At 39.4% G+C, this 27,273-nt stretch overlaps 3 protein-coding genes across 11 annotated transcripts in view; 2 read left to right on the top strand and 1 right to left on the bottom strand.

Annotated features, from left to right (window-relative positions):
* The first annotated feature begins 8,260 nt into the window (after positions 1-8,260).
* CLXN (calaxin) lies at positions 8,261-19,278 on the top strand. 3 transcript variants are annotated; one of them, XM_087946068.1, is made up of 6 exons: positions 8,262-8,423; positions 8,723-8,878; positions 11,216-11,320; positions 11,580-11,731; positions 12,105-12,209; positions 13,055-14,897. In XM_087946068.1, the coding sequence occupies exons 1-6, from the start codon at positions 8,366-8,368 to the stop codon at positions 13,055-13,057; spliced, it is 579 nt and encodes a 192-aa protein (XP_087802194.1). In that variant the 5' UTR covers positions 8,262-8,365; the 3' UTR covers positions 13,058-14,897. The 3 variants fall into 3 exon arrangements, with proteins under 3 accessions (XP_087802195.1, XP_087802194.1, XP_026544007.1); XM_026688222.2 differs by lacking the exon at positions 13,055-14,897 and adding an exon at positions 17,537-19,278 and having other exon boundaries at positions 8,263-8,423; XM_087946069.1 differs by lacking the exons at positions 11,216-11,320; positions 13,055-14,897 and adding an exon at positions 17,537-19,278 and having other exon boundaries at positions 8,261-8,423.
* Positions 17,834-24,292, bottom strand: RBM48 (RNA binding motif protein 48). The gene is made up of 5 exons (XM_026688219.2): positions 24,011-24,292; positions 19,599-19,789; positions 19,271-19,416; positions 18,095-18,645; positions 17,834-17,938 (listed from the first exon to the last, which is right to left on the bottom strand). Exons 1-5 carry the CDS (start codon positions 24,203-24,205, stop codon positions 17,846-17,848), a joined length of 1,176 nt encoding a protein of 391 aa, XP_026544004.2. The 5' UTR covers positions 24,206-24,292; the 3' UTR covers positions 17,834-17,845.
* PEX1 (peroxisomal biogenesis factor 1) overlaps positions 24,260-27,273 on the top strand; it is a 33,256-nt gene continuing 30,242 nt past the window's right edge. For 3 of the 7 annotated variants that reach the window (XM_087946065.1, XM_087946064.1, XM_026688218.2), the window contains exons 1-2: positions 24,452-24,628; positions 26,391-26,534. Coding sequence is in view for 3 of the 7 variants with exons in the window: in XM_026688218.2 (XP_026544003.1) it covers positions 24,494-24,628; positions 26,391-26,534 (279 nt within the window). In the remaining 4 variants the exon portion in view is untranslated. Of the gene's footprint in view, positions 24,393-24,451; positions 24,629-26,390; positions 26,535-27,273 lie in introns of those variants that run through there. The other 4 variants (XM_087946066.1, XM_087946063.1, XM_087946067.1 and 1 more) reach the window with 2 other exon arrangements.

Raw genomic sequence — 27,273 nt, 5'->3', positions numbered from 1 at the left:
TCTGTAGCCTTAATTTGTCCATTTTGTTAGTCAGAGATCTTGCATTGGTAAGAAATGCAAGAAGAAAGAAATATACTTGGAATTGAAGGCTTGTGTGGAAACTTACTGAGCCTAAAGAAAACCCCAGCATGGCATCCTCTCTTCCTCTTCCTGTTCCTCTTCTTCCGCCTCTTCCTTCTTTCTACAGGGATAGTGATCCATGGCTCCCCCAGGGTCCTAGCTACCTCCTTCGGTATGTTATGAGAATGTATAAAATTGTCTGTAATAGCCTTTTCACATTTCAGTCCAATTTGTATCAAGGCTTGCCAACTATAGATGCTCCTTGCCCCACAGTATTCAATTAAGGATCCAAAACACATACGGAATCATACACACCATATATACTGAAAGAAGGAGCAGCCAGCCGTAGCATCCATGTACACAGCCATCTTGAAAACCGTGTTAGGGACATTTCCAAATATTTAGAGGGGAGGGCAGAGCAAGGCAAGGCAAGGCAAGGCAAGGCAAGGCAGGGAAGTATACTCAAGCCAGGCAAGTTAAATCTATATATGATTGCAGCCCATATTGCTTAAAATAAGACATATCTGCATCACAAGCTCAGCTTTCCTAGTTTATTCTTTAAGATCTGGAAGCCATGAGGGGCAAATAACAAAGATATCATTAGATGAATAGATTTTAGGGTATATGTATTATATTAATAACTATATTGATTGCACTGCCTAAATTACATGTTCTTAGAAAATTATTTGATGATTCAGATTCTGATTACCAAACATCCTTTGGTAAACACTCACCCAACTTCATCTCTTCCAGTTCTTTTAGAAGAAATCTGGTAGCCCCTTTTCTGACTAAACTGTTATTAAAAGATTTTTTTTATCAAATACGTTAACAGGAAAAGATGCTTCCAGACATCTAAAGCTCTCCTTTAATGTCTGACACTTTTTTGTAAACTCTTCTGAATCTTCCCAAGTAAAAGTTATATGCAGATATAAATACAAGAAATCCTAGATTTCATCTATTTGTAAGAGGCCCTGCAACAATCTTCAGATCATTTTTATTTCTAATTCTTTAGAAACAGCTTTTGTATTCCTCAATCTCTACATTCAAACTTTTTTTCTTATGATTTTTTTTAATCAATGACTAATCATTGAATTTCTCTCCATTTTCACTCTCTAAATCAGCTTTTCTCAACCTTTTTTCTCAGAACTCTTAAAATGATTTACAAATCTCAGTGAACGCCTGCATAAAAACTATGACATCTACAGCTAGCATCATGGTGCAATTTAAAATTATAATATTATTTATGATTTCTCATGAAACCCCTAGAACTTTTGTAAAATCCCATCTAAAAAAAACTGTTGTAAATTATCTGCTATGTGCTACATCTGTGAATCCACAGCACAGAGAGGGGATTCATGATGTCCTCTATAGGATGATTATTTTGGTAGCAGTGGGAGGGCTTGAGCCATTTATATTCTGAATTATTGCTGAACTCTTGCTAATAGATCAGGAGGAACCTGATAGCAACTGTCAAAAGGTGTCAAAATGCCTTTCTTTCAAGGATTCGATTTTCCCGCTGGGAGAGCTCTGGCGCAAGGATACGGACAACTGCTTGAGAGCTGGATCTTTTTATTTTTCAGGAAGGCAGGGAACAGCAAGAAGTCTGCGTTCCTGGGCTAGCTAGCTTCTTGCGGTAAGTCCCTGGTTTTTTATACCTTTTTCTCCCTTTGTACGTTGATTTTGTGTGAATGCTTAATGTTTCAAATCCTGTTTGAGTTTGTCTTTATTTCTGCCAGAGGGCAAACTCCGCGAGGTGCGGAAGGCAAACTCCGCGGGGTGGCCAGATTGTATTATTGGTTTTCTCTAATCTCTTTTAGCTTTAAGATAGTTTTTCATATTTATTCTGTGGCAATCTCCCCGTCTGTCCCTTTTGTAATTTATATTTTGTGTTTTTGTCTGTTTGTTTTGCTTATTTGGTATGTCCTGTGTTTGTAAGGGTTTTCTAAATTATCTTTTTGTTTCCTTTTTTTATTTGTCTAGTTTTCTTAATTACTTAGGCTTTTGTCTATAGGGATTCTTTAATACCTTTTTATTTGATTCCTTTTCCTATGTAAGTTTGTTTTATGGCTGACCTGATGTTCCCCTTGGGCTTTTCCTGTTTTTGTGACACTACTGTCTTCGTGAAGTTCCCTTTCCACACAACTTTTGGAGCCAACATTTTGTATTAAAACGCATCAGCTTTCATTCTAACTTCATCAAATGACTTTTGTCCTCGGGACCTTCTATTTCTTTAATTAGTTAATATAATGAAATCCTCATTCAGGGTTAAGTCAATTTTTTTCTCTGAAACTCATTTAATGCAACCTTTGCTATGTCTTCCTACTTTCCAAGTTCCCTCTTGAAAACAGCTTTCTGTGCAGAATTAGAAATAAAACAATTTTCCATGAATGAAGGCAAATATACATGTCCCAGAATAATGATGTGAGATCGAATTTGTTTCTTTTGGACTCATGCTGGAGCCCACCTACAGGAAATTTCTCTCTACTGGAATACGTGCTTTGAGTTGTTCTGTGAGTCATGTTTATGTGGTGCCGTCCTATTGGCTGGTTGGTGGTGTGTTGATGGCGGGTGACTGGCTATTGTTTCCTTGTGCTACTGAGGGAGGGAGGGGGAGAGAGAAAGGGAGAGACTCAGCTTTCTTCTTTGAGTGGAAGCCCTGGATCTTGGGAGTCTCAGTTCTTATTAATCTATCTATCTTCAGCCTTCTTTATTCCCTTCAATTGTCAGATGGTGTTTAGACAGTGTTGGCCATTACCAGTGGGTTGGGGGGAGGGGTTGTCAATATCTGGGATGGATCTGAGATGCAGGCAGAAACAGCATACACTGAACGGCACAGGCAAATAGCTGGCATGGAGTACAGGAATATCTTCACAGAATATTGGCTACACCTTCCTAGGTTTAAATGGGGGATCCAATAAATGGTTGTAGAAAACAAGAGTTGAGATCCTGTGAGATCTCCAGATTCAGACAGGTACTGGCCAATCAGACATTATGGTTGGAGACCAAGATCAGAATACAGTGGTGGTGATATAGTGGTGTCAAGTGATAGCATCATTAAAAAGAAGGAGTATGAGAAACTGGAAAAATACCAGAACCTGCAAGAGTGAACTGGACAGGATGTGGAAAGTAAAGGCCAAAGTAGTGGGTACACTCAATGCGGTGACTGTAAGAGTGGCTCCAACAGATCCAAATAATTACATGAGAATACTTTTTTTTAATTTTAAAAAAATGCTTGGATGTTTCAGGTAAAAAATTTTTTTAAGGGGAATGATGAGTATGGTATGGTCCACTGGTTTTTCTGGTCCTTAGCCATGTTTCAAAAGGGGCATGACATGGGGCTCATTAATTCTCTGGCAGAGACACCTTCTTGGAAAGTTGGAGAATGTCTTTTAGTTACTCTGCTAGCCCCTCCATACTCCTTTTCTATTTGTATAACTTTGTTTTATTTTGCCAAACAGTAAAATTATGGTGTCCATTTTTCATTTCATAATAACGCTTCTGTTTTTGAGATGACTGTGAGGAAAAATCTAATTAGTAATAACAAATTCTTAATATAGCTCAGAGGAATACTGAAATGTTAACTGGGGCTTTTAAATACACAAAGCCCAACATAATTTGACAGCATACAAACAAGAAGTGCAAACATAATTTTAAAAATTGTTTCAGAAAGTGGTCTAAGGCACAAAAGATAATGCTTTAAATGTACATTTCATTTGCCAGAATGTAGAGTACAGTCCTAAAAAGATCTCCCGGCTACAGTTTTGCAGAGTCATGTGCTTAGAGCATTAAATATTAGTATTTCTGTTTAATTTAGAAGGGCTTTTTTGCCATTTCTGTCATTGGGCTGATACTGCTTAATCTCGTTTCATTAGTAAAATTAGAGATGCAATTGGTGATTGTGGCAAAGAGGTTAATTTCAAATCCCCTGTTGTCCTGAAATGCTCTGTTCAGGTTGTACATAGTTGTACAGAGTACATAGAACTCAAGATCACTTTAGTGAAAAAATTCATTTAGTTGGCTAAGGTGCCATAGTATCTGTTCCATTTAGACATTTATGTTGGACATAAAAAAACAAATTCCTGCATTTTTACTTTTAAGACATTACATTTTTCTAAATTTAACATGGGTGGATATAGAGCTTAAGTTGAATATAATTGGATTTAGCTTCAGCTTCAGCTACGGCATTTCAGTTGGATTTTGAGTTTTATATTCAAGTTTTAATACAGTTTTTGAGCTTTATGTGATTTGATTTTTTTTCTCTTTCTGTAAAATAATTTCAGTGTAAATACACCATGAGTATCTACTTTAATTAGATAACAGCTTTAATAAAAATGCTGTAATAGAAGTGCATATAGTGGATTCGGACACCTAGGTAGAACGGGTTTGTTATACCAAGAATATAATTCTGCATGTGCTTCTGTTTATACTGTTGGAAGAAATATCCTTCTGGGTTCAGTTCCAAGTGGGGAAAAACATACTGGAAACATGGAGGCTATTTGGAAAGATGGTTTAATGGTGGACAGGACCACATGGCTTAGAGCTCCAAAGTGAAAAGGATGATCATATGCTTCAAGATGTTGGGTGAAGGGAGTCCGGTTTGAAGTCTCTTTGGTGACAGACAGAAATCCGTAATCGTGCATGGTTTTGGTCTAGGCTCGCTGCTGGAGCGCCCCGAGCCGGCTGGTTTCAGGGCTAAGCCACCCCATAGAGGTGGTGAAGAGGGGGGAGACCGCTAGCAGGGTTGAGGAGAGCCGCATCTCTCCTCCTCAGCTGGCCATTACTCCCTTTCCCGAAGGTGGTTGCAGTGGTGGTCAGTAATGGCCAACACAAAGAAGAACTTGACTGGAAAAGAATGTGCAGGAGGAAGATAAGAAGTGAAAGTTTTGGCTGACCGGGTTAAATTGTAAAAGCAACAACTAAGGTATCCTGGAATTTAAACTTACAAAAAAATAACATCGCTCCTAAAGAAGAGTCGGAAGCAGCGAAGGAAAGTGAAAAGGGAAAGGTTTGGTTTTTTTTTTATTCTCTCTCCTTCCCTATACTGACAACTAAGAGACTTAAATAAGAAATCAGAAAAATCCGCTCTGACATCAATAGGCAATTAAGCTGAAAATAAAACAAAATGTCAAAGGGATAATAAAGATTTCTGGACACTAAAAAAAATTTTTTTTAATAAGCAGGAAGGGAGAGAAAAAGAATAAGGGCAGGACCTGGAAGAGGGAGGAGACTGCCTGGAATTAAAAAGAATCTACAGTAAAACTTCAACAAGACTTCTAAAAGATACATTTTAACTGAAACTTTGTAACTAAACAGTAACCCCAGGAAGAGAAAGTGAAAAAAAAAGAGCAAAAAGAAACAGCTTGTGTGTATTTGGATTATTTGGTGATCTTTGGATTCTTGGTTATTACATTTGAATGACTAAAATTAATCGGGTGGTTGTTTAAAAATTTATACAATGGCACCACTTCTGGATGAATTGAAAATGGAACTTAAAAAGTACAAATAAGATGCACAAGAAGGGAAGGGTTCTTTTGGCTTCATTTTTCAAGTCTTAGAAATTGAGATTTGGAACTATGAGAAACAACAAGAAACGTCTGCAAAACAAGAAGACTGGGACAAAGAAGAAGCCATCTTTAATGAACAAGTAATTTTATGTGGGGAAGAAAAAGGAAAAGGGGGAAAGAGAATGGAAAATTTAAGATTTAAAAAAACAACCAAAGAAAAGAAAAATAATTTGAAAAATAAGTATAATACTGGAAAGCAACAGAAAAAGGGAATACAGAAGAGAGAAATAGAGGTAGAGAGACAATGGGGTAAAAAGGGGAGAGAGAAGAAGAGAGGGAAGAAGGAAAGGAAAAGAAGTTACAAAGGACCGGAGCAAGATATAGAGAAACAGGACCTATTTAGAGATAATGGATGAAAATCTAACTGAAAAAGGGTACATAAGGTACATAAGATTGTATTGTTATATTAGTAATAGAAATAACTTTAGAAAATTGGAAACAATGTATGATTAAAATGAGGGATAAAATAGTTAGTGTAATTTAGTGAAATGTTTGTTAATAAAATAAGTGAAATAAAATAAATGAGAAAATTGAATTAGGAAGGAACGGGAACATTTTAATTAGTTAATGTTTTAAAAAATATAAGTGTAGAGGGGGGACAAATTAATTATGGAAAGCTTATAATTGTTCCCATAGAAGTATGATATTTAATTGAAAAGTAATGTTAAAGAAGTTAAGACTTTAATGAATATTAATATTAATGATAGAATTGAATTGGAATGGAATGTGTTGTTTTAATTACATACATTTATAATTTTTTCTTTTTTTTAAGAATATAGTGTGTATTTTAAGAATGTACCAAGCAGAATCCAAATGGAAGTTATGTATTATATTGAATGTTATAACTTTAGGGTATATATTGAAGCCTAAATAAGAGTTAAATGGATAAACTTAAAAGATATAAAGGTGTCATACTCCAATCAGTAACTACAGGAGAAATTTTGTTTAATGAGAAAAGATAATAGATAATTGAAACAGGACAGACAAAAAATATAAATACAATGATTTGAATTGAGATGAGATAATTAAAATAAAATTGAGAAAATTAAAAGAGGGGAGAAGCTATGCAGAAAATGTAAAATAGTTATAAGATATGGAATAGAATATAAAAATGAGCATGAACCTGTGTCTGTACGAAGAAATGTAACCCGGGATTACGCTACTTTCAAAAAAGATGTGTTTTTTTTTTTTCTCCTTATGAAAACTCAAATAAAATTTACAAAAAAAAAAAAAAAAAGATGTTGGGTGAAGGAAAAGAAGGGAGGGCTGAGATGCTGAGTCCCTTATATGCCCCCTGTTGGGATTTGAATTTGAGCTTGTATTCTGATTGGTTGTCAGACTCCAATGGGGCCATGCAGGGGCAACTCTGTAGGCTGTCCTGAGCGCTAGGCTTGGTTGAGCCTTGCTGGATGATGATGTAATGAAAGGGCTTTGAAGAATTTCTATTATAGCTCTACCTGGAGATCTTTGTTATGTGAAATATTCTGGCCCAGACCTTAATGGCCCACCCATTAACAAAGGTGGGGGTGAGCTTCTGCTTCTGAAGTGACTTTCTGCTTCGGAGTTTCTATTCTTTTTAGAGGAATTATTCTGCCTTTTTAATATTTCCTAGGATATTTCATTTTTCTAGGAGAGGGATGGGTGCTAACTTCCTACAATACCCACAAAAAAAAACCAGTGGAAATAAATTGGTCTTGATTGTTTTTGCACTGATTGATTTCCATTTAACAGAGACAATAAAATATTTTCTGGTTTTTGTTTGAAGACATTTCACTTCTCATCCAAAAAGCTTCTTCACCTCTGACTGGATGGTGGGGAATGGAAAGATTTATACTCCTAGCAGACAGGTGGACCTTTAACCATTTTTAAAAATCTTCAATTTATGTTTGCTTGCAATTTGATTCGGAAAATGTCTTTGCTTCAAAACTCTGCAAAAGATCCAGCCAGGGGGGATTGGAGCTCCCTATTTTCTGCCTCTCCCATCAGGTGGTTGTAGGAATTGGTTATGGCTACTCTAAAGAAAAGAAGAATTGGGGCAAAATGGTAGCAGTATTTCAGTATTTGAGGGGCTGCCACAAAGAGAGGATCAACTTATTCACCAGAGCACCTATAGGCAGGACAAGAAACAATGGATGGAAACTAATCAAGGACAGAAGCAACCTGGAACTAAGAAGAAACGAATAGAATTCTTTATTGGCCAAGTGTGATTGGACACACAGGGAATTTGTCTTGGTGTAAATACTCTCAGTATACATAAAAGAAAAGATAACATTCATTAAGAATCAAGAATCATAAGGTACAACACTTAATGATAGTCATAGAGTACACTCAACAATCAAATCATACTGGAAACTTCCTAACAGTGAGGACAATTAACCACTGGAACAGCTTGCCTTCCTCACTTAAGGTTTTTAAGAAGACTGGACAGCCACTTGTCTGAAATGGTATGGGAACTCCTGTTTGAGCAGGGGGCTGGACTAGAAGACCTCAAGGCCCCTTCCAGTTCTATTCTATTCCATTCGTCCTTATGGAAAACCAGAGGAACGAGCCAGTTCAGAGTACCAAAGCCGGGTTTTGCCTTCTCACCAACATAAATAATAAAACGCGCCTGAACTTTCCGGTCGGCCTAAAGCTGCCTTTCAGCTCGTTACATCCGGGCCCGGCGGCAACATTCCCTGTTGTTGCCATGGAAACAGCTTGGCTTGTGACAATCCGGCGCAGCGGCAGCCACAAAGCTCAAAATGAACAGAAAGAAGCTGCAGAAGCTTACCGAATCCCTGTGCAAATCCGCTAAACATTGTGAGTGAAAGTGGGTCTACGTTTTCCCTTGTGCTTCTTTAAACCCAGCTGCTCCTGAGTCCATTAACCCGATCGGGAAATTCGTGACAATTGTTTTTATATTGTTATTATCTCGAGTGGAATCGAGCTTCCCACCCGGAGATGCTGAAACTACAACTCCCAGAATTCCTTGTCAGCGGAGTCATCGAGAACGGCAACATTAGAGTATCGGGGAGAGATACGTATTCAAATTTACATTCGATGGTGAAAACAAATACACGTCTTCATTGTTGATTTTGTTTCACTGTTTCCTTTTGTAGTTAATAAATTTGAAGTGGAATGTCTCATAAAACTTTTCAACAACCTGGATGTGGAACCCAGCGACCGTCATGCTGTTGTTGGTTTAGATCGCAACTCATTTCGCAATATTCTACATGTGACATTTGGAATGACAGATGACATGATTATGGACAGAGGTGAGATTAAATCAATGCCAATAAATTATTGTATTTTAAAACATTTTTGAGAAGCTGTTTCAGATTGCAGTTTGAAAACATTTCTATGTTTATTTTTATTTATTTATTTGTCAATAACTTACAAGATAATAAACATTAGTATAAGTACAGGAAATGGGTAGGAATAATTGGGGACAATAGGACAGGGACAGTAGGCACGATTGTGTGCTTATGCACGCTCCTCACAGACCTCTTAGGAAGGGGTGAGGTCAATAGTGGTTAGTTTGAGAGAAAAGGAGTGTGGATTTGGGGATATGACAACAGTCAGGTAGTGTGTTCCAGGCATTGACCACTGTTGCTGAAGTTGTACTTTCTGCAGTCAAGTTTGGAGTGGTGTACATTAAGTTTATATCTATTGTGTGCTCTTGTATTGTTGGGTAATACATTCATGAAGTCTGAAAAGCACATGGAAGGTCAAATTCATATCAGTTGTACTTAACATGATTCATTCATAATTAATAAGCCTTGAGTAGGATTTATTCTCCTGCACACTGAGGTCTGTTGATAATATTTGATCATTGTATTTGGGTGACTGTATCATTTGGCCTTTTCAATGTCCCCACATAATAGCAATATGTAATAGCAATAGCTCTGGTAAAGTAGCTATAGTACAATTTATATTGACACAGAACTAGAATTGCAAATTGTAATTTTAATAAAGATCTGGAAATCTTCAAATATATATATATTGTACTATTGTCATTATAGTTGTGCTTTTAAAGTTGTAGCAACATTTCGGCAGAATCTCATCTGCCGAAACGTTGCTACAACTTTAAAAGCTGAATATCATATATGTGTGTGTGTGTGTGTGTGTGTGTGTGTGTGTGTGTATGTATATATATGTAGGTCTAGGTGTGTTCAGGTCTTTTCCCGTGTAAGATTAAGTGTATCTTGGCGATGTTTCGGCGAGGTCCCACTAGCCATCCTCAGGCTGGTGCTTTCGGCTTCGTGCCAGTGCAAGCAGTGTGTAATCGGAGCTGCCGTCTCTCTATAAATACTGGTGGTGGGGGCTGGTGTGCTGGGCTGGTTGGCTGCGCTGCTGCCTCTTGATTGGTTGATGGAGTTGATGTTGGTATAATGGGTTGTGTGATGGCCTTGTGAGTTTTGTTGTGGAGATATCCTGGATCTTGTAATCTCCTGGGTCGTTCGTTTTGTAGTGATCTTTTTTCCATTAGCCTCTCGTGTTTTAACGGCTTGGGTAATGGGTTGTGTGATGGGCTTGCGAGTTCTTTTGTTGAGGTATCCTGGGTCCTGCATTGTAATCTCCTGAGTAGTTTGTGCTTTGATCTCTTTTCCATTAGCCCGCTGTGTAGCAATGGCTTGGGTAATGGGTTGTGTAATGACCTTGTGAGACTTATTGCTGTGGTATCCTTGGTCTTGTGCTGTGATATCCTGGGTCATTTGCTGTGTTGCAACTTCTTGAGTTCTTGTGGTGTAATTTCCTGAGTTTTCTGATGTGATATCCTGAGCGGGTGGCTGTGATGTAGCATTCTGGGTTTTAGTCTGGCTTCGAGTTTGGGGTCTGGGTCTGTGTTCTTGGCATGTGTCAGTTTGTTTGGTTTTGGGGTCGGGGGTGCAACAGCTGGTGAAGCAGCCATGGTCTGTTTTCTGGATGGTGGTTGTCCTTCGTTTATAGGATGGGCTTGGGCCTGGGTCTGATGAGGGGGATTGGTGGTGGTGTCCCGTGTCTGGCGTGTTTGGGTCTGGTGTTGGTTTTCGTGGCTGGGACTCGTTTGTTGGTGAGGGCTAATTTCCAGATGTCTGGTAGGTGGGAGGTATCGTCCCATCTATTCATGTTATGGGGGTGTTTCTCTATTTCGATGGCTTCCCTGATTATTCTCTTGCTGGAGTGTTCAGTGTTAGATATTAATTTGGTTCCTTCGAAATTAATTTCATGTCCTGTGGCTTTAAGGTACTAGAAGAGGGAGGAAGTATTTTCTTCTCTTCTGACTGCGTTTTTGTGTTCTGCGATGCATGCATTTATTCTCCTGTTGGTTTGTCCAATGTACGTGGCTGGGCAATTGTTGCATGGTATTTCATAAACTCCTTGGTTTTCTAGCTAGATCTTGTCTTTGGGGTTTCTTAGGATGTTGGCTATTTTTTGGTCAGTGCCAAAGTCTGTCCTGATATTGTGTTTGTGGAGAATTTTGCTAATTTTGTCTGTGGTGCCTCTGATGTAGGGGAGGAGTGCGATACCGTTGTCTTGTTCTGGGTCTTGTTTTTTTGGGGGTATCTCTTTTTGGATTAGATTGCCAACACTAAAATAAAACTTTAGAATAATCTTTATTTTTCGTTCAGTGTTCCGTGCTTTTGACAAAGACAATGATTCCTGTGTCAGTGTAACAGAATGGGTAGAAGGCTTATCAATATTTCTTCGAGGGACTTTAGAAGAAAAGATGAAATGTAAGATTTTTTCTAGTAAAAATTGATTTTCATGTTATTCTGAATTTTAGGGCAAATTCATTATGAAATTCATTGTAAAAATACATTATATTGTAGTTTATATAATCTATACCATACATATTATGCAGTATATTAATCTAATTTATTGCAAAATAGGCTTCTTTCTTTAACTACAATTTAGTTTTACTGTTATTTTTAATTAGCTGGCAGAAATTTTGTTTTACATGCATGCAGTTAATGTAGTTTATACCTTTTAAAGATTGCTTTGAGGTTTATGACCTGAATGGTGATGGATATATTTCACGAGAGGAAATGTTTCATATGCTGAAGAACAGTCTGCTAAAACAGCCATCTGAGGAAGATCCCGATGAAGGAATTAAAGATTTAGTTGAAATAACACTGAAGAAAATGGCAAGTATAATAAATTTAAAACTTATCAGGTTTAGATCATACTAATAGTCTATCCAATTAATTCAGTTGGGTTTCATTCATACCCTAGTGGATGAAAAAAAAGCAGAAATGAAATCAGTCAGAGTAAATAAACAGATAATCTTGGCAATCTATTGGGTTAATCAGCAATGCCAAATTAGTGACTGGACCGATACCAGAATATCTTTTTCAATAAATAAATTTGTACAGTAGCAATTATATGAAATTTGACTGGCATGCCAATAAAAAAAATACCATACATTTAATTCCAATTGTATTTTAGTTCCAAATGATTATATATAACACTATAGTGTAAATATAATGATTATATGGATTAAAATATCTTATTTTATAGGACTATGATCATGATGGCAAAGTCTCTTTTGTGGATTTTGAAAGGGCGGTAAGAGATGAAAATCTCCTTTTAGAAGCATTTGGACCATGTTTACCTGATGTGAAGGTATTTATGAAGTCTATATCAAAGTATATTAGTAATGAATTAGTAATTTTATTAGTAATTGTATTTCTATTCTAGATTTGAACAATGTTCTAAGTACAAAACTAAAATTACTAAACTGCTTTTTTTGCATGTTCACTAAATGAGGCTAACCAAAATCATTATATATGTATACAATGGGAGACTTTTAATGTTGATGATAAAGCAAGCCTTCAGCACGCTTTAACTGAAGTCTTCCCCCTGATCTAAAATAACTTTAGCCCAGGACTAAGGAGCTAAGCTTAGCTATGCTCTATCTTTAGATTATATTTCTCAAATCTGAATATAGATCACCAGTATCCAGCTTCTGGGTATTTTAACTAAAAGTTTTGGATTTGTTTTTCTAATTTTTTGGAACAGACTATTTTCTATTTTTTTCTGAACAATTCTATCTTTTAAAAGTGGCTCCATCAGTTTATTGAGCTACAGGTAGATTCAAGTATGAAAGTCTATATTGAACAGTGAAATGCTTTTTATCTGAAAGGAAGATTTAATTTTTCCCAGATAATCTGTTTACTTGCTATTAAAATTCTTGTTCCCATAACCTTTAATTGGACTGAAGCAGTATATCACAGGGCAACAATTTTTGAACTGAGGTACCTCAAATGCATCCAAAATACATATGATTCCTGTGGAATCGAAATTTGACAAATCTTTCAAAATTTTATGATACAAAAATTATCATAAAGCAGATTATGACATAATACAAAATGTCATAAAACATTTCTGGTAATAATATTTGTCTGTGTTATATAGTTCAACACATGCTATTTTCAAGGCAAACATCTGAATGTATCCAACTTTTCCAGTGAAAGCAATGCATTAGAATTTCTGTCATTGTTGAAGACTTTGAGGAATTTCTTACCATAGGAAAAATCTCTTTAAAAGATGACTCAAAGGATCACAGCTTATCTAGTTTACACTGTGTGCACAATTATTAGGCAAGTGAGTATTTTGACCATATCATCCTTTGTATGCATATTTTCCACCTCCATAAACTTAAAATGCTTAATGCATATAAGCAAATCAGGTGATGTGTATTTGTGTAATATGTGAAGGTTTTGTCTAAGATCAACACCTTATATCAAGGTGTGCATAATTATTAGGCAGCTTCTTTTCCTCAGGCAAAATGTGCTAAAAAGAGATTTAACTGATTCTGAAAAGTCAAAAATTGTAGTCTTTCAAATGGATGCAGCATTCTTGAAATTGCTAAGATATTGGGGCGTGATTACAGAATGTTTTGTTGCAAATAGTAAACAGGGTCACAAGAAACACGTTGAGAAAAAAAGACGCACCTTAACTGATTTGAGAAGAGTCAAACATGAAGCTACCAAGAACCCATTATCCTCCAGTACTGTCATATTCCAGAACTGCAACCTACTTGGAGTGCCCAGAAGTACAAGATGTTCAGTGCTCAGACATGGCCAAGGTAAGGAAGGGTGAAATTCGACCACCACTGAACAAGACACATAAGTTGAAATGGCAAGACTGGGCCAAGAAATGCCTGAAGACAGATTTTTTTTCAAAGGTTTTATATGGACTGATGAAAGTGACTATTGACGGATGGATGGGTCTGTGGCTAGATAAGTAACGGGCAAAGAGCTCCACTTTGACTCAGATGCCAGCAAGTTGGGGGTGGGGTACTGGTATGGGCTGGTATTATAAAGGATGGGCTAGTTGGATCTTTTTGGGTTGAAGATGGACTCAAAATCAACTCCCAAACCTACTGCCAGTTTTTAGAAAACCATTTCTTCAAGGAGCGGCACAGGAAAAAGTCTGCATCTTTCAAGACATCCATTATTTTTATGCAGGACAATGTTCCATTTGTGCATCAAAGTATTCAACTGCGTGGCTAGCCTGTAAAGGGCTTAAAGATGAGAGAATAATTACATGCACCCCCCCCCCTCCTCACCTGACCTAAATCCTGTTGAGAACTTGTAGGCCTTTTTAAACGGGAGATTTATGGTGAAGAAAAACGGTACACCTCTCTGAAGTGTCTGTGGTTGTAGTTGCTGCTGTACAAAAAGATGATCGTCAACAGATCAAGAAACTGACAAACTCCATGAATGGAAGGCTTATGACTGTTATTGAAAAGAAGGGTGGCTACATTGTCACTGATTTGTTTTTTGAACTGTGTTATTCTCACTTTAACAGATGAAAATAAATGAGATGGGAAATTTTTCATTTTTTATTTAGTTGCATAATTCTGTATACTAATAGTTGCCCAATAATTGTGCACACATATTCTTCTAAGAAAGCCATAACTTCACGTTTGAGCTTTATTAACATTTTGTATTGATGGAGAGGTTTGAGCTTTATTAACATTTTGTATTGATCAAGAGTACTGTAGTTGTTCAATGATAAAATTAATCCTTCAAAATACAGCTTGCCTAATAATTGTGCACAGAGTGTACTGTTAAGGAAAATGTCATCTTAAAGATTCACCAAGAGTAGGGTTATAAGGCAGACATGTTTCTGGCGGCCAGGGATAGGGGATTAATTCTTATAGAATACCTATGTTTTGTATAAAATATGAAAGATTCCCAAGTATTCTCAGTACTCTTGTAGAAACATAAATCTGTTGTAAAGTTGACCATTTTAATCATTCATTTAGGTTTTTGACGCTTCTGGAAAAATATGTCATCAAATACCGTGTTTCTCACATAATAAGGCCGGGCCTTATTTTTTTTTGAGCCCAAAAAACGGCTAGGCCGTCTTTTGAGGGTGACTAATTCCCCCCTTGCATCTCGCAAAAGCCGCTCCTAACAGGCGATCATGGCCAAGCACAGAGAGCTCCCTACTCCCACCTTTGCTGCAGACACCTTTGGCACCGCCGCTGTTGCTTTCCCTTCTGCCCATTCTGCTGCCACATTTGGAGCTGCCGCTTCCGTGTTTGAGTGCCGCCGCCATTTGGAGCTCCAAGCGCGGAAGTGGCAGCTCAAACATGACGACGAGCGATCTTTTTATTTTGGTCCGCGCGAAGTTCAGAGCGAGCAAGAGAGGGACTGCGATGCCTCCATCCGAGATGGCAACCTCACTAGTGGATCACAACGTGGCTGGAAGCCCGAATCGGCAGGATACGATGGTGATCTTTTTGGAGCGAGAGGAAAGGGAGAGAAGAGTTGCGGGCGTAATTTGCAGGAGGAAGTAGGTGTACCCCACGGCAGAGAGCCCAAGGAAGAAGGGCCGGTAGGCAACGGAGAGCGTCCGTAGCTCCGGAAGCAGCCTAGAGACGCGCCCGGGAAGAGCGCAGATGCTGCCTTATGTAGTCCCCAAGCCAACTGCGTGCGCCGCCTTTAGGTTATGTGCGCTCGCGCTTTGGCATCTCCGTGTGATCGCGACCCTGTCCTTTCCACCTGGCGCCCTTGCTGCTTTCTGGCTCTTTAGCAAGGCATCGGTCTCCCTCTCATGCTCGCTCTGAACTTGGCGCGGACCAAAATAAAAAGATCGCCCACCGTCATATTTGGAGCTTCCGCATTTGGAGCTTCCACCGCCGTTTGGAGCTTCCGCCGCCGTTTGGAGCTCCAAACAGCGGCAGTGCTCCAAACACGAAGCCGGTTGCTAAAGAGCCAGAAAGCAGCAAGGGCGCGCAGGTGGAAAGGACAGGGTCGCGATCACACGGAGATGCCCAAAGCGCGGAGCGCACATAACTAAAGGCGGCACACGCAGTTGGCTTGGGGACTACAAGGCAGCATCTGCGCCTCTTCCGGGCGCGTCTCTAGGCTGCTTCCGAGCTTCGGGACGCTCTCCATTGCCTACCGGCCCTTCTTCCTTGGGCTCCCTGCCGTGGGTACACCCACTTCCTCCTGCAAATTACGCCTCGCAACTCTTCTCTCCCTTTCCTCTCGCTCCAAAAGATCGCCATCGTATCCCGCCGATTCGGGCTTCCAGCCACGTTGTGATCCACTAGTGAGGTTGCCATCTCGGATGGAGGCATCGCAGTCTCCCTCTCTTGCTCGCTTTGAACTTCGGCGCGGACCAAAATAAAAGATCGCCGTCATGTTGTTTGAGCTGCCACTTCGCGTTTGGAGCTCCAAATGGCGACGGCACTCCAAACACGGAAGCGGCAGCTCAAACGTGGTGGCGTAATGGGCAGAAGGAAAGCAACAGGCGGGTGCCAAAGGTGTCTGCAGCAAAGGTGGGAGTAGGAGCTCTCTGTGCTTGGCCATGATCGCCCGTTAGGAGCGGCTGGTGGCGAGGAATTCCGGGCGCTCCTAACGGCAAGTCTCCCCACTCTTCCCCCTTATTTTGCATATTTTAAAATAGGCCTAAATTTGGGGGAGGGGCTTAATTTGATTTTATGCCCAAAAAACATGCTGGGCCTTCCTATTGGTGGAGGCCGTATTGTTGGAGAAACACGGTAGTAATGTGATGACTTATGGTGTAGGAACTCTTACAATAAATTTCTTGTAATGAATTTTTGAATTAATGCAATTAAAAAACATTTTATTGCAGATATATTAATGTCTAATTGTTATATAAACTTCCTAACTACATGCATTTCTGTAAAATGTTCTGTAAAGTGTTTCAAAATAAATGTCTTTTATGTTTATGAACTATTTGATAATGGAACAGAGCATTATATGAAACGAAAATATTGACGTACAGTAAAGACCCAGAGAATGATGCAACTAGCTTCACATAGTTAGGGAAGGCTTTTATTTTTTATTTCTCAAAAAGCAGAAATTTGGCAAATAATTTTAATAAATTGTGACATAACATGATTATTACATCTCTTTATATAAAATACAAGGGGGCAAATAAGCCTAATATTCCTGGCTTGTATTTTCCCCACAGGTTTAACCCTGTGAGGGGGGTTGGGCTGAAAGTGACTGGTCCAGAGAAATAGCAATAGCACTTAGACTTATATACCGCTTTATAGTGCTTTACAGCCCTAAGCGGTGTACAGAGTCAGCCTATTGCCTCCAACAATCTGGGTCCTCATTTTACCCACCTCAGAAGGATGGAAGGCTGAGTCAACCTTGAGCCTGATGGTATTCGATCTGCGAAATTGTAGGCAGCCGGCTGAAGCAGAAGTAGCCTGCAGTATTGCACTCTAATCACTGCGCCACAGAGGCTCATCATTCATGCCGAAGGCAAACTTAAAACTCACGAGCCTCTTGGTTTCTAGGCTAATATTTTAATTATGACACCAAACAGGCTCTTAAAATTTGCTACTTAAAAGTGGGGTATTGAACCTAATTTTAGTATTTAGTTAAGCATTTCCATTGTTCTTTGGACATAAGTTTGTTATAGCTTTTTTAAAAAAATGTTTATTATTTCCTTTACAGTGCAGGATGTCCTTTGAGTCACAGGCTTTCCAAGATGCTCCCGAGTTGTAGATCTGCAAGTAAAATATAATGAATGAAATGTAATATAGCTGGGTAGACCCAATGCTATCATAGGATAGCATTAGAAGCACAAGAAATAAGGTGATAACATTCACAGACATCAATACATTTCAACATAATGGATAATAACTTTAAATTTTACAAGAACTGCTTCATGTTAGCAAATGAAGCAATATTTCTTTGTCTAGAAACAGTCAGAGCCTACCTGTTTGTGAATCAAATATAAACGTAACATACAATCAGAAATACTTATATACGCCGCCTCTGCTTTATTACTGGTTTTATTTGATTTTCCACTAATAATTCTTCAGATGAGTTTGAAGTTTGAACTGGATCAGCAATCTAGTTTGAAAAAAGGAATCAAAAGTTAGTATATGATATGCATTTATAATGGAATAAAAGGGATTAAGCTATTGCAAAATAATTAATATGTACAAATTCTAAATGATGTTAGAACTACATATTTTCAGAACATTGAATGAAAAATTATTGGCCCACCTTCTTTAGTCTATTACGAATTAAGATTGCCGAGGTATTCAGTGAATCATCATCCATATCTATTTTAGGTATTTCTGGTAGCCTTGGGCCAAAAATGATTTCTTCACCATTAGGCTCTCTTCCCAAAAGGGCAAGTTTGTTGTCTTCATCTCTTCTCCTCTTTCGTTCCTGAAGTTGTGTAGTTCGGGGCATGAATCTTCCAAGACCTTCATAAGATGGATCTTTTCTTTCTAGGTTCCAGCAAGCCAATGTGTCATGTTCTCTTTGCTGTGGCTTCTTACTCACCTGCATGCTTTGGCTAAAGCATGCAGATACTGTAGCATGATCATCAGAATAGTGAGGGGCTACTAACAGATTCTGGCAATGCTGTTCTGCGGGAGATGTAATATGCTTCAGTAATAATGTGCAACAGGAAGATTGACGGGGGTCCTGTGTATATGTTGCTGGATTCCATTTGCTAATGGCTCTTTCAGATGTCCATGATCCACGATCCAACGGCATGATCTTTGAAGAACGTATACCACAATCCTGTTTTGTCTCCAATGATTGCTCTCAAAACACAAAAGATAATGTGTTATGTTGGTGCATAGTAAAAAAGGCATTTCTGAAGTGAATTTTAATTTTGTTAACAATTTGCCATGGTAGAGAACAGGCTTTATTTGATGAGCAGTGAAAAAATTGGTTTAATGTATTAGCTGACAGTTCCTTCCAAAGCATTGTTCTGCTATGCTTTGGATGTGATGATTCTATATTTATTTTCAACGTAAAGGAATATTCTAATAAATTACATAAATATTCACCATTTGGGGGGTGTTTTGGAGTTGTGCAAAAATGTACAATGGAATAATAAGCAAAATAAATTAAATACATGAACTAAGAAAAAAATGAAAATTAATTACATCTAATTCAAAGTAAATTCTGCAGACACAGTTTTTTTTGTTTGCTCCCATCCTTTTTTCCATGCCAAGCTATTTAGATTTGAAATAATGCAAGAGAGGTTCTTAATGAGAATATAAAAAGAAAAAATATAACTTTTCAAACAGTAAGTGTAAAGTCCTCAATGGATTGAGTTTGACTTCTGATAAAATCTTTGGCAAATGAATATTGGATTTTTGGGGGGAATTACAAAAGTTGTTTGCTCTTGCCTTTTACTGATTTAAAATAAAAGCCACAAACCTTTGAAATTGGTTGCTTTTGCTATATATTTTCGTCTGTCTCTTAATTTGGCTCTGGTCTCTTGGACACTCTCAAATTCTGGAGCATAGCATATATGTAGCAAACTGCCAAAGAAATTCCGCTCATCCAGTTTTCTTTTGGCTGCCCTAAAAGAGAGAAAGTGATACACAATACTAAAACAATTCAATCATGTTGAAGTTAAATCCAGTAAGTTAAGTTTTCACAATATAAAAATAACTGTTGTGGTTTACATAAAACTGATATATGAAAGATGTTTCAATATCAAACAAGTAGGGATTCTAGGAAGAACAAAAGCAATGGTTATTACCTTGAACTTGGTATTTTTAAAAACTTGATCAAGTACACTTCAGTAAATTCTTCTGCTGGATAACCATCTAGTGGATTATATTCCTCGATGGTACCATATAATGCAAAAAGTTCAATTAGCTCCTTCATAACTCCCAATGCAGGAACACCTTGGATTAACAAATATCGAGACTCTAAATTGACAGTGTAAACCTGAAAAACAAAATCACTTTAATAACACTTTAATATATATAAGTGAGCTGTTCTATTTTAAAATTAATTGTTTACAGTAATACAGAATAACAATCTTAAAAGAATGTGTCAGAAGTTAGATATTTTAGCATTAGTGATCAAGTTCGTCAATGGGAGTCCTCTACCTGTGAATACAAATTGGACCAGAATTTCCATTGCTAAGTAAGGCAGTTTTTAAGTGAATTGCCACAGGTAATTCTATGTGCCACAGTTATTAATGATGAAGTTGTTAAATGAATCATAGCCATTAATGCAAACCTGGCCTCCCACATTGACTTTCTTGTCAGAAGCTGACTGGGAAGGTCACAAATGGCAATCACATGACCCTGGAACGATGCAGTCAATAAATACATGCCAGTTACCAAGCAATCAAATTTTGATTATGGGTCTGTGGAGATGCTATGATGGTTATAATGAGGATCAGTCATAAGCAACATTTTTCAGAGCTGTTATAACTTGGAATGGTTGCTATGGAAATTGTGATGACCAGGGGCATGGCACAAAGGCAACACAGTCACATAAGTAAGAAAAGTCCTTTTAATACCTCCAACTTTGCCCCCAATGTCCAGTTACCTTCGGCAGGAGAAAAAAACTCTCCCAAGAACAGTCTTTAAGTGGAGGAAATTCAGTCCAAAAACAAAGTACATATAAATTGTAAATAAAAATTCACACAAACCGCACTGCAGCAATTAACTGGACAGGGCAGGATAAGGAATTGCCGACTTCAAAGGCCAACAAAACCCACACAGTTGGGAAGACGCCAGGAACCCAGATAAGCCTCAACAATAAAAGATAACTCAGATTTGCTTCCCACAAGTTGCTGTGAGCTTTCCTGCAGCTAATGAAGGGAATCAGGGTCTTTTTCTCTGACGGGCATGGCACAAATGGTTGTTAATTAAGGACTACATGTTGTTTGGTTATGGCTTAGTTTGATGAATAAATCTAGACAATCATATTTTTGATACATTACATTTTATTAATACTGTAAGACCAAATAAACGTAACAATACAAGTTACAGAGTAAAAACAAACCAAGCAAATGAAGGGAAAAAGGAAACTAATATCAGGTAAAATGAAAATTTTAAAAGTTAGTGGAAAAAACATCATCAGTAGGGGGTAACAGAATATAGCTAAGCTCAGAAATTAAAGATAGCTAAGTCTTACATACAATATAGGAAGAAAGATATCAGTATTAACTGTATTATAGCAAGGATTCTAAATGATTCTAAACTCATAGCATTTGGGCAAAATACAATTAGCTACTACCTTGAATACTTCAAAAACTATATTCAAGAGGAACATCAGACCAGCAATAACCATGGCTTATAGCTAGTCATGGCCCTGAAAATTACTGTTCAAAATTTCCCTTGGACATTAACATATAGTAGAAATTTCACAAGATAGGAAGCATAGTGAAGATTAAAGTGGTAAAACCGGAGATACATTTGATCATTCAAAAGACTACTACTTCTATTTGGGTCAGTAAACTGGCATAGTGCTCAACAATTCAAGAAGGATCTAACCCCTGTAGAGATCCCAACAATTATACATGATGGTTTAAGGAGAAAACTGACAAATGTCTTATCAGGAAACCTCAGTTGTAACAACTAAACACAACTTCCGTTTTCAGAGGATACTTAGATTCAATAAGCATTTGACAAAATGAACCACAACTACGAATTAGTAAGACAGAAAAATGTGGAATATAGACAGCATCACCACCAGAGGATTTACAACTAGCTGATTCACTCAACAGTGTAGTCCTTAAGAACCTGTCTTTACATGGAGGGAAATATGCAGTGAGGTACCTCAAGATTCTGTCTTAGGTTCAGTACTCTTCAGTGATTTGATAAAATTGATAAACAAGGTGAACTCATCAAATTTGCAGATGATACCAAGCTGGCGGGAATAGCCAACACTTTAGAAGAGGGGTTCCCAACCCCTAGTCGATGGACCAGTACTGTCCATGGCCTGTGAGGAAGTGGGTCGCACAGCTGGAGGTTAACGGTGGGCAAGTGAAACTGTATGCTAAGGATCTAGGTTGCATGGTCCTCCTACCCCTCCATTCTGTAAAAAAATATCTTCCATGAAACCAAACCCTGCTGGCTAAAAGGTAGGTCATGCCTTAGTAATAACTGCAAGAGGGGTCTAAAAGTCCTAGTGGACAACCACTTAAATATGAGCCAGTAGTATGCTGCAGCTGCCAAAAAAGGCAGTGCAATCCTGGGTTGCATTAACAGAGGGATAGAAACAAGATCAAGTGAAGTGTTACTACAACTATAACGCCTTGGTAACACCACACTTGAAATACTGCACCCAGTTACAGTTGCCATGAAACAAAAAAGATGACATACTAGAAAGTGCAGATGAAATACACATGAAGAACAGTTGCAGGAACTGGCTATGCCAGTTTAATGAAGAGAAATTACATGATAAAAGCCATCGAATATCCAAGAGATTATCACAAAGAAAAGGGGATCAACCTATCTTCTGAAGTACCTGAGGGCTGGACAAAAAAAATAACAGATGGAAAGCTATCAAGAAGAGATCCAAGCTAAAAAATAAAGAGAAATTTCCTGACAGTGAGAACATTAATCAGTGGATCAGCTTGCCTTCAGAAGTTGTGGGAGCTCCATCATTTTTAAAGAAGAGACTGGACATTTCAGATTGTCTGAAATAGTATAAGGCAGTGATGGCTACCTTTTCGGCACCAAGTGCCCAAAGTGCGCACGCGCACCCCCAAAATGCAATGTGCTCGCACTCCGCTCTCCATGCATGCACAGCAGAGACCCGAAGATCAGCTGACCGGTGGGAGGCACGTGCACATGCACAGCAGAGCTGAGCTGGGGTGACGGCTTACATGCCCAGAGAGAGGGCTTTGCGTGCCACCTTTGGCACGCATGTCATAGGTTCACCATCAGGGATGTAAGGTCTCTTGGCGTTGGACTAGAAGTCCTCCAAGGTCCCAACTGTATTATTTTATTCCACTCTTCTCTATTTCCTGTTTAGGTGCTGTGAGTGTATATGCAAACAAAAAAGGAGGTGGGGGAAGGAAGGGCAGATTTGCTTTTATCCGGCTTGTAGGCTTCTTATGGAGATCTCAACAAAGTATCAAGTCTCACTGGCATACAGCAGGGTAGTCAGCACTACTGCTTGGATTGTATACAGGAGGCATGCTAGGCAATTGAACCACTTCCACACAACCTGCCTCCGCAGAGTTCTGAGGATCTGATGGCAGGACAAAGTGCCAGACACAGAAGTCCTCTCCAGAGCAGGCCTACCGTCAGTTCACACCCTGCCCAGACATGCTGGGCAGGCCATGTTGTAAGGATGCCAGACCACCACATCCCTAAACAGTTTCTCTATGGTGAGCTGTCTCAAGGAAAGTGATCGCATGGGGGGGGGGGGGGCCCCAAAGGAAGCCATAGAAAAACCCTTTGAAAGCCTCTTTCAAGTCCCTGGATATTGACACCACCTCCTGGGAAACCCTAGCACTAGACCGATCTTCATGGCACGTGTCGATCCACCTAGGCTGCCATATATTTGAAGAGAGAAGAACAACCCCATAGCACTGTGTTGGCGAACCTACGGTACACATGGCAGAAGTGGCACACAAAGCCACTTCTGCCAGCACGTGAGAAGTCGCCCAAGAGGCCCATTGCGCATGCACGTGCGACGCCACCTGACAGCTGATTGTTGGCTAGCTTGTGCACATTGTGTATGGGACTCGTGGGAGACGCACACGCAGAGACATGCAGCGTGCATGGGGTCTCACTCACATGCGCAGGGGGCATGGGAGGGGCCAACATGCATTGCCTTCTGGGTGCTGGCACGCAAGTGCGAGCACACGAGCACGCATGCAATTATTGGCATGGGAGCCGAAAAGGGTTAGCCACCACAGCCATAGCACAAGAGAAGCGAGCACTCCACAGAGCCACAGTTGCAAATGCTGCAGCAATGGTGCCCACACGTGAATGGCCGACATGTGGCAGGACAAGCCCGGGTAGGCCTTATCAGCCACCTGCGGCCACGCCGTGGACAGCCCACAACCCGTTAGAGGTCAAGGCCCTCTTCGAACACGATGGATGAACATCATCATCATCACCACCACCCAAATCTGTATCCGAGAGCGGATCTGAAAAGAAGAGGAAACGGCTCAAGGGAGAACTGTTTCTCCTTTACCTTCACTGCTCGTGGCCTGCGCCCTTCACGATACTTGGCGCGCGATGCGCAGATCGTCCGCTGTGCGTGGTGCTGGCAGACGCCACCGACTTCCTCCTCGCCAGCATCAACCGCCGCCATCTTAGCCTCCGTACTGTCTTGTCGCCTCTTCAAAACGTCATCGAAGTCTTTTTTTTTCTCCCTCCACACACACATACACACACCAGTTTCCCCCCCTCCCCCGGCCGCCAGTACCGGCGGCCTCTCCAAGAAAGGCGGAAAGAAGTCGATGAAGAACGCGGCGAGGGAACGAGGCGGAGCCGTGGCACCATTATCCAATCACAAGCGGAGAAAAACGGCTGGGCCTCCAATGACCGTTAAGGCTACCTGAAAAGGTAGCAAGGTACGGAGCCAGAAGCCGGGGCAAATCGTTCCGCCAATCTGGTGACGGTCAAAAGTCGCGACTTTCTGTAGTTTTGTCTTTAAGACGGTACCTGGCCGTGGATGGTCGGAGGGTCGGCGGTGATGTTGGGGGCAGGAGGCTTCGGGATAGCCGCGGCGAGCATCTCCTTGAGCGGTGTCAAGAACTGCTTTCTGCACTTGCCGCCTGGGCTGGTTTCCTACCTCCGACTGCAGCAGGTACAAGGGATTCAGGAAGGTGGCTACCGACCTCCGATCGCTCTGTGTCCGGTGATTATAAGGTTGAAGTGTCCATTCACAGTTACAGCATACTTTTCCTCAGCAACACCTTTCCATATCCAAGCACGGACTGTTGGCACCTTAAACGAGCCATAGAAGGGGGCTCTTGCCAGCCTCCGGATAATATCAAAAGGTTAACTGATCAGAATAAGAGACGGGACCTTTGGCCGTCTTCTCATCCAACCCCCTTATCCTCTTCATTAGCTACCCTAAGTAAAAGCAGTTTATTCGCTCCAGACGAAAAGGAGATTTGCAGCTGTGCCTTGCAGAGGTTTCTTGGCTATTCTACAGAAATGATAACGTTATTGTCTTTTTTTCTGAGGATATTCAATGTCACCTGACATAGGATATCTTGGTGCTGTCCCAGCTAGCTAAGCATTCACCTGATCTTGCTGAGCATTTTGTTTTCGAAATTTGCCAATAGTAGATGCTGCCGCCCACTGGGGATTACTGGCATTTGACACAGAATGTCATGAAGGGGAAGGTGCTGTTTCATTGCTATATTATTTTTCAAGCGTTGCAATATTCAGAATAATCTGAAATGAATTGCATCTTTCTGCAGCTATTAAAGGAATAGGTGTTTTAAATCTGATGTATTATACTTTATCTTTTTTTTTCCTGTTAGACCTGTGGATTCCCCCCTCCCCAGTGTCACTGTTAAGAATTAGGGTTTTTTTTAGAATTTGGAAAAATACCTTCTAATATCCATGAGATGGTATCTTATGTCAGTGTGATAATTATCAGAGGGAGGGGAGGGGAGTTCTGTATTAACTGCAAATACTCTTAAAACATTGGTCCACCCTAGTTTAGTGCTTGTGGGAAGTGCCAGGTCTTCGGATCTTCCAAAAGCCTGCTCCCTTTCCAGATCACTGTCAATTGGAACTGGTCTTGTAAAGGCTGAAGCTGGCAAAGCCAAAATTAAATAATCTGAAACCATACACTAGCAAAATGTGATGTACTATTTGTGCTTCCAAGACGTAAAATGTGCAAGTGCTATACTATATGATGTAGTATTTATGCTTATGTGTACAAGGCTGAAAAATGAGCAGCATAAATTCTATTAATCCATAAAAGCAGAAAAAATATTTTAAAAAATAATAGTATAAAATATAAAATTCAAATTCTGAGTATTTTATAAATAGAGGGCTTGATTGATTGATTGAGCCAGTTACTGTTAGCCTAACCAAGTGCCATAATGTTGCTGTTGCAAGAAAATCAGAGGAGGAGGGTGTGTTAGAGTTACGTGTTTAAAAGTCGGGATAAAATACGAAGAATAATAAGTGGGTTATGATCTTATGGGATTTTACGATCCAAATTGACAAGCATCTTGTTGATAGATACCTGATTTAATAGTTATTGAAAAGAAAATAGTCTGATTCTTTGATGTTGCTATACTAGATGATGCTAGGATTGAGGAAAAACAATGGAGAAAATTACAAAATGCAAGACTTATAAATCAAATTTGAACACTTCTAGAAAAAGAAATCTTTTGTTATACCAATTTGATTGCAGCCTTCAAATTGATACCTAAAGGAATTCCTCAATATCTGGAGTATTGAATTTATCAGACCAGAACACCCTAATTTTATAAAAAAAAGATCCCACTTTTGCTTGGACCTGGTCTGTATGTATCTATTTGTCCACTTACATGAAATATCCCCTGTTCATTTAATATAAATTTATTTATTTTTTAAATTCATAGGATCAAGTTGTGAAAGCATCTTGGGGTAATCAACCAGTATTCTTGGGTTGGATGGAAATCAGACGTTATCGTCAAACAGAAGAAAATATTGTTGAAATAAATAGACACTTGGCAGGCAAGCTTGGCATCAAAGATGGACAACAGGTTTGAAATGCAATCTTCTATTTGTATACTTAGAGTAGGATATGAAGTTGATACATATCAGTTATTAGTTTCAGAATTTGAATTTTAAATTATCAAATTGTCTAATGCTTAATAAAATACCAAGACCTAGCAAACATATTTCAAATGACATAATTAACTTTTGAAATGATTGCTGAATATTCTCCATTAATTTATTTGCTTTGCACCTGCAAAACACAAATACATCAAGTGCATTTCTTATGGGATATGCAGGCATGATGCACAAACAAAGAACTGACACAACAAAGAATATTGCTTGATAGAAGCATGCAGAAATAATACAGGTCGAAGACTATAATGAAACCTTCAGAAGTCATGAGAGTCATTAAATGAAGTGCCTATGCAATCGCCTCATTTCTTTTTTCCAATGCAGCCATTAAATGAATATGCAAGTTGTTTAATGAAGCATAGGGTCCCTAAGGCACCCTGGGGAGCCCCAGGAGGCCTGGCAAAGGTCCTGCCCTGGACCTCTCCAAACTCCCCCCATCCCCTTAGGCACTCTGTTTGCCACTTCCCACCCCTTAGTATCCCTGCAGGCTTTGTGTCTACTTAATGCCCCACCATGCCCCACAACCTTGTTACCCCATGTCATTCATTGTGCACTTACCTTTCAAAGATCTCTGGAGCTTGGTTTAGGAGGAGGAAGGAGGGTAAGCAGCTCTGCTCCTGGACTATGTGGCACAATCCTAAAAGCAGCTTG

Source organism: Notechis scutatus, chromosome Z, assembly GCF_049901735.1.
Source record: "Notechis scutatus isolate UNSWTSFEM ecotype Mainland chromosome Z, rNotScu1.2, whole genome shotgun sequence".
NCBI classification, from domain to species: Eukaryota; Metazoa; Chordata; class Lepidosauria; order Squamata; family Elapidae; genus Notechis; species Notechis scutatus.
This window is presented reverse-complemented; position numbering and strand designations above follow the sequence as displayed.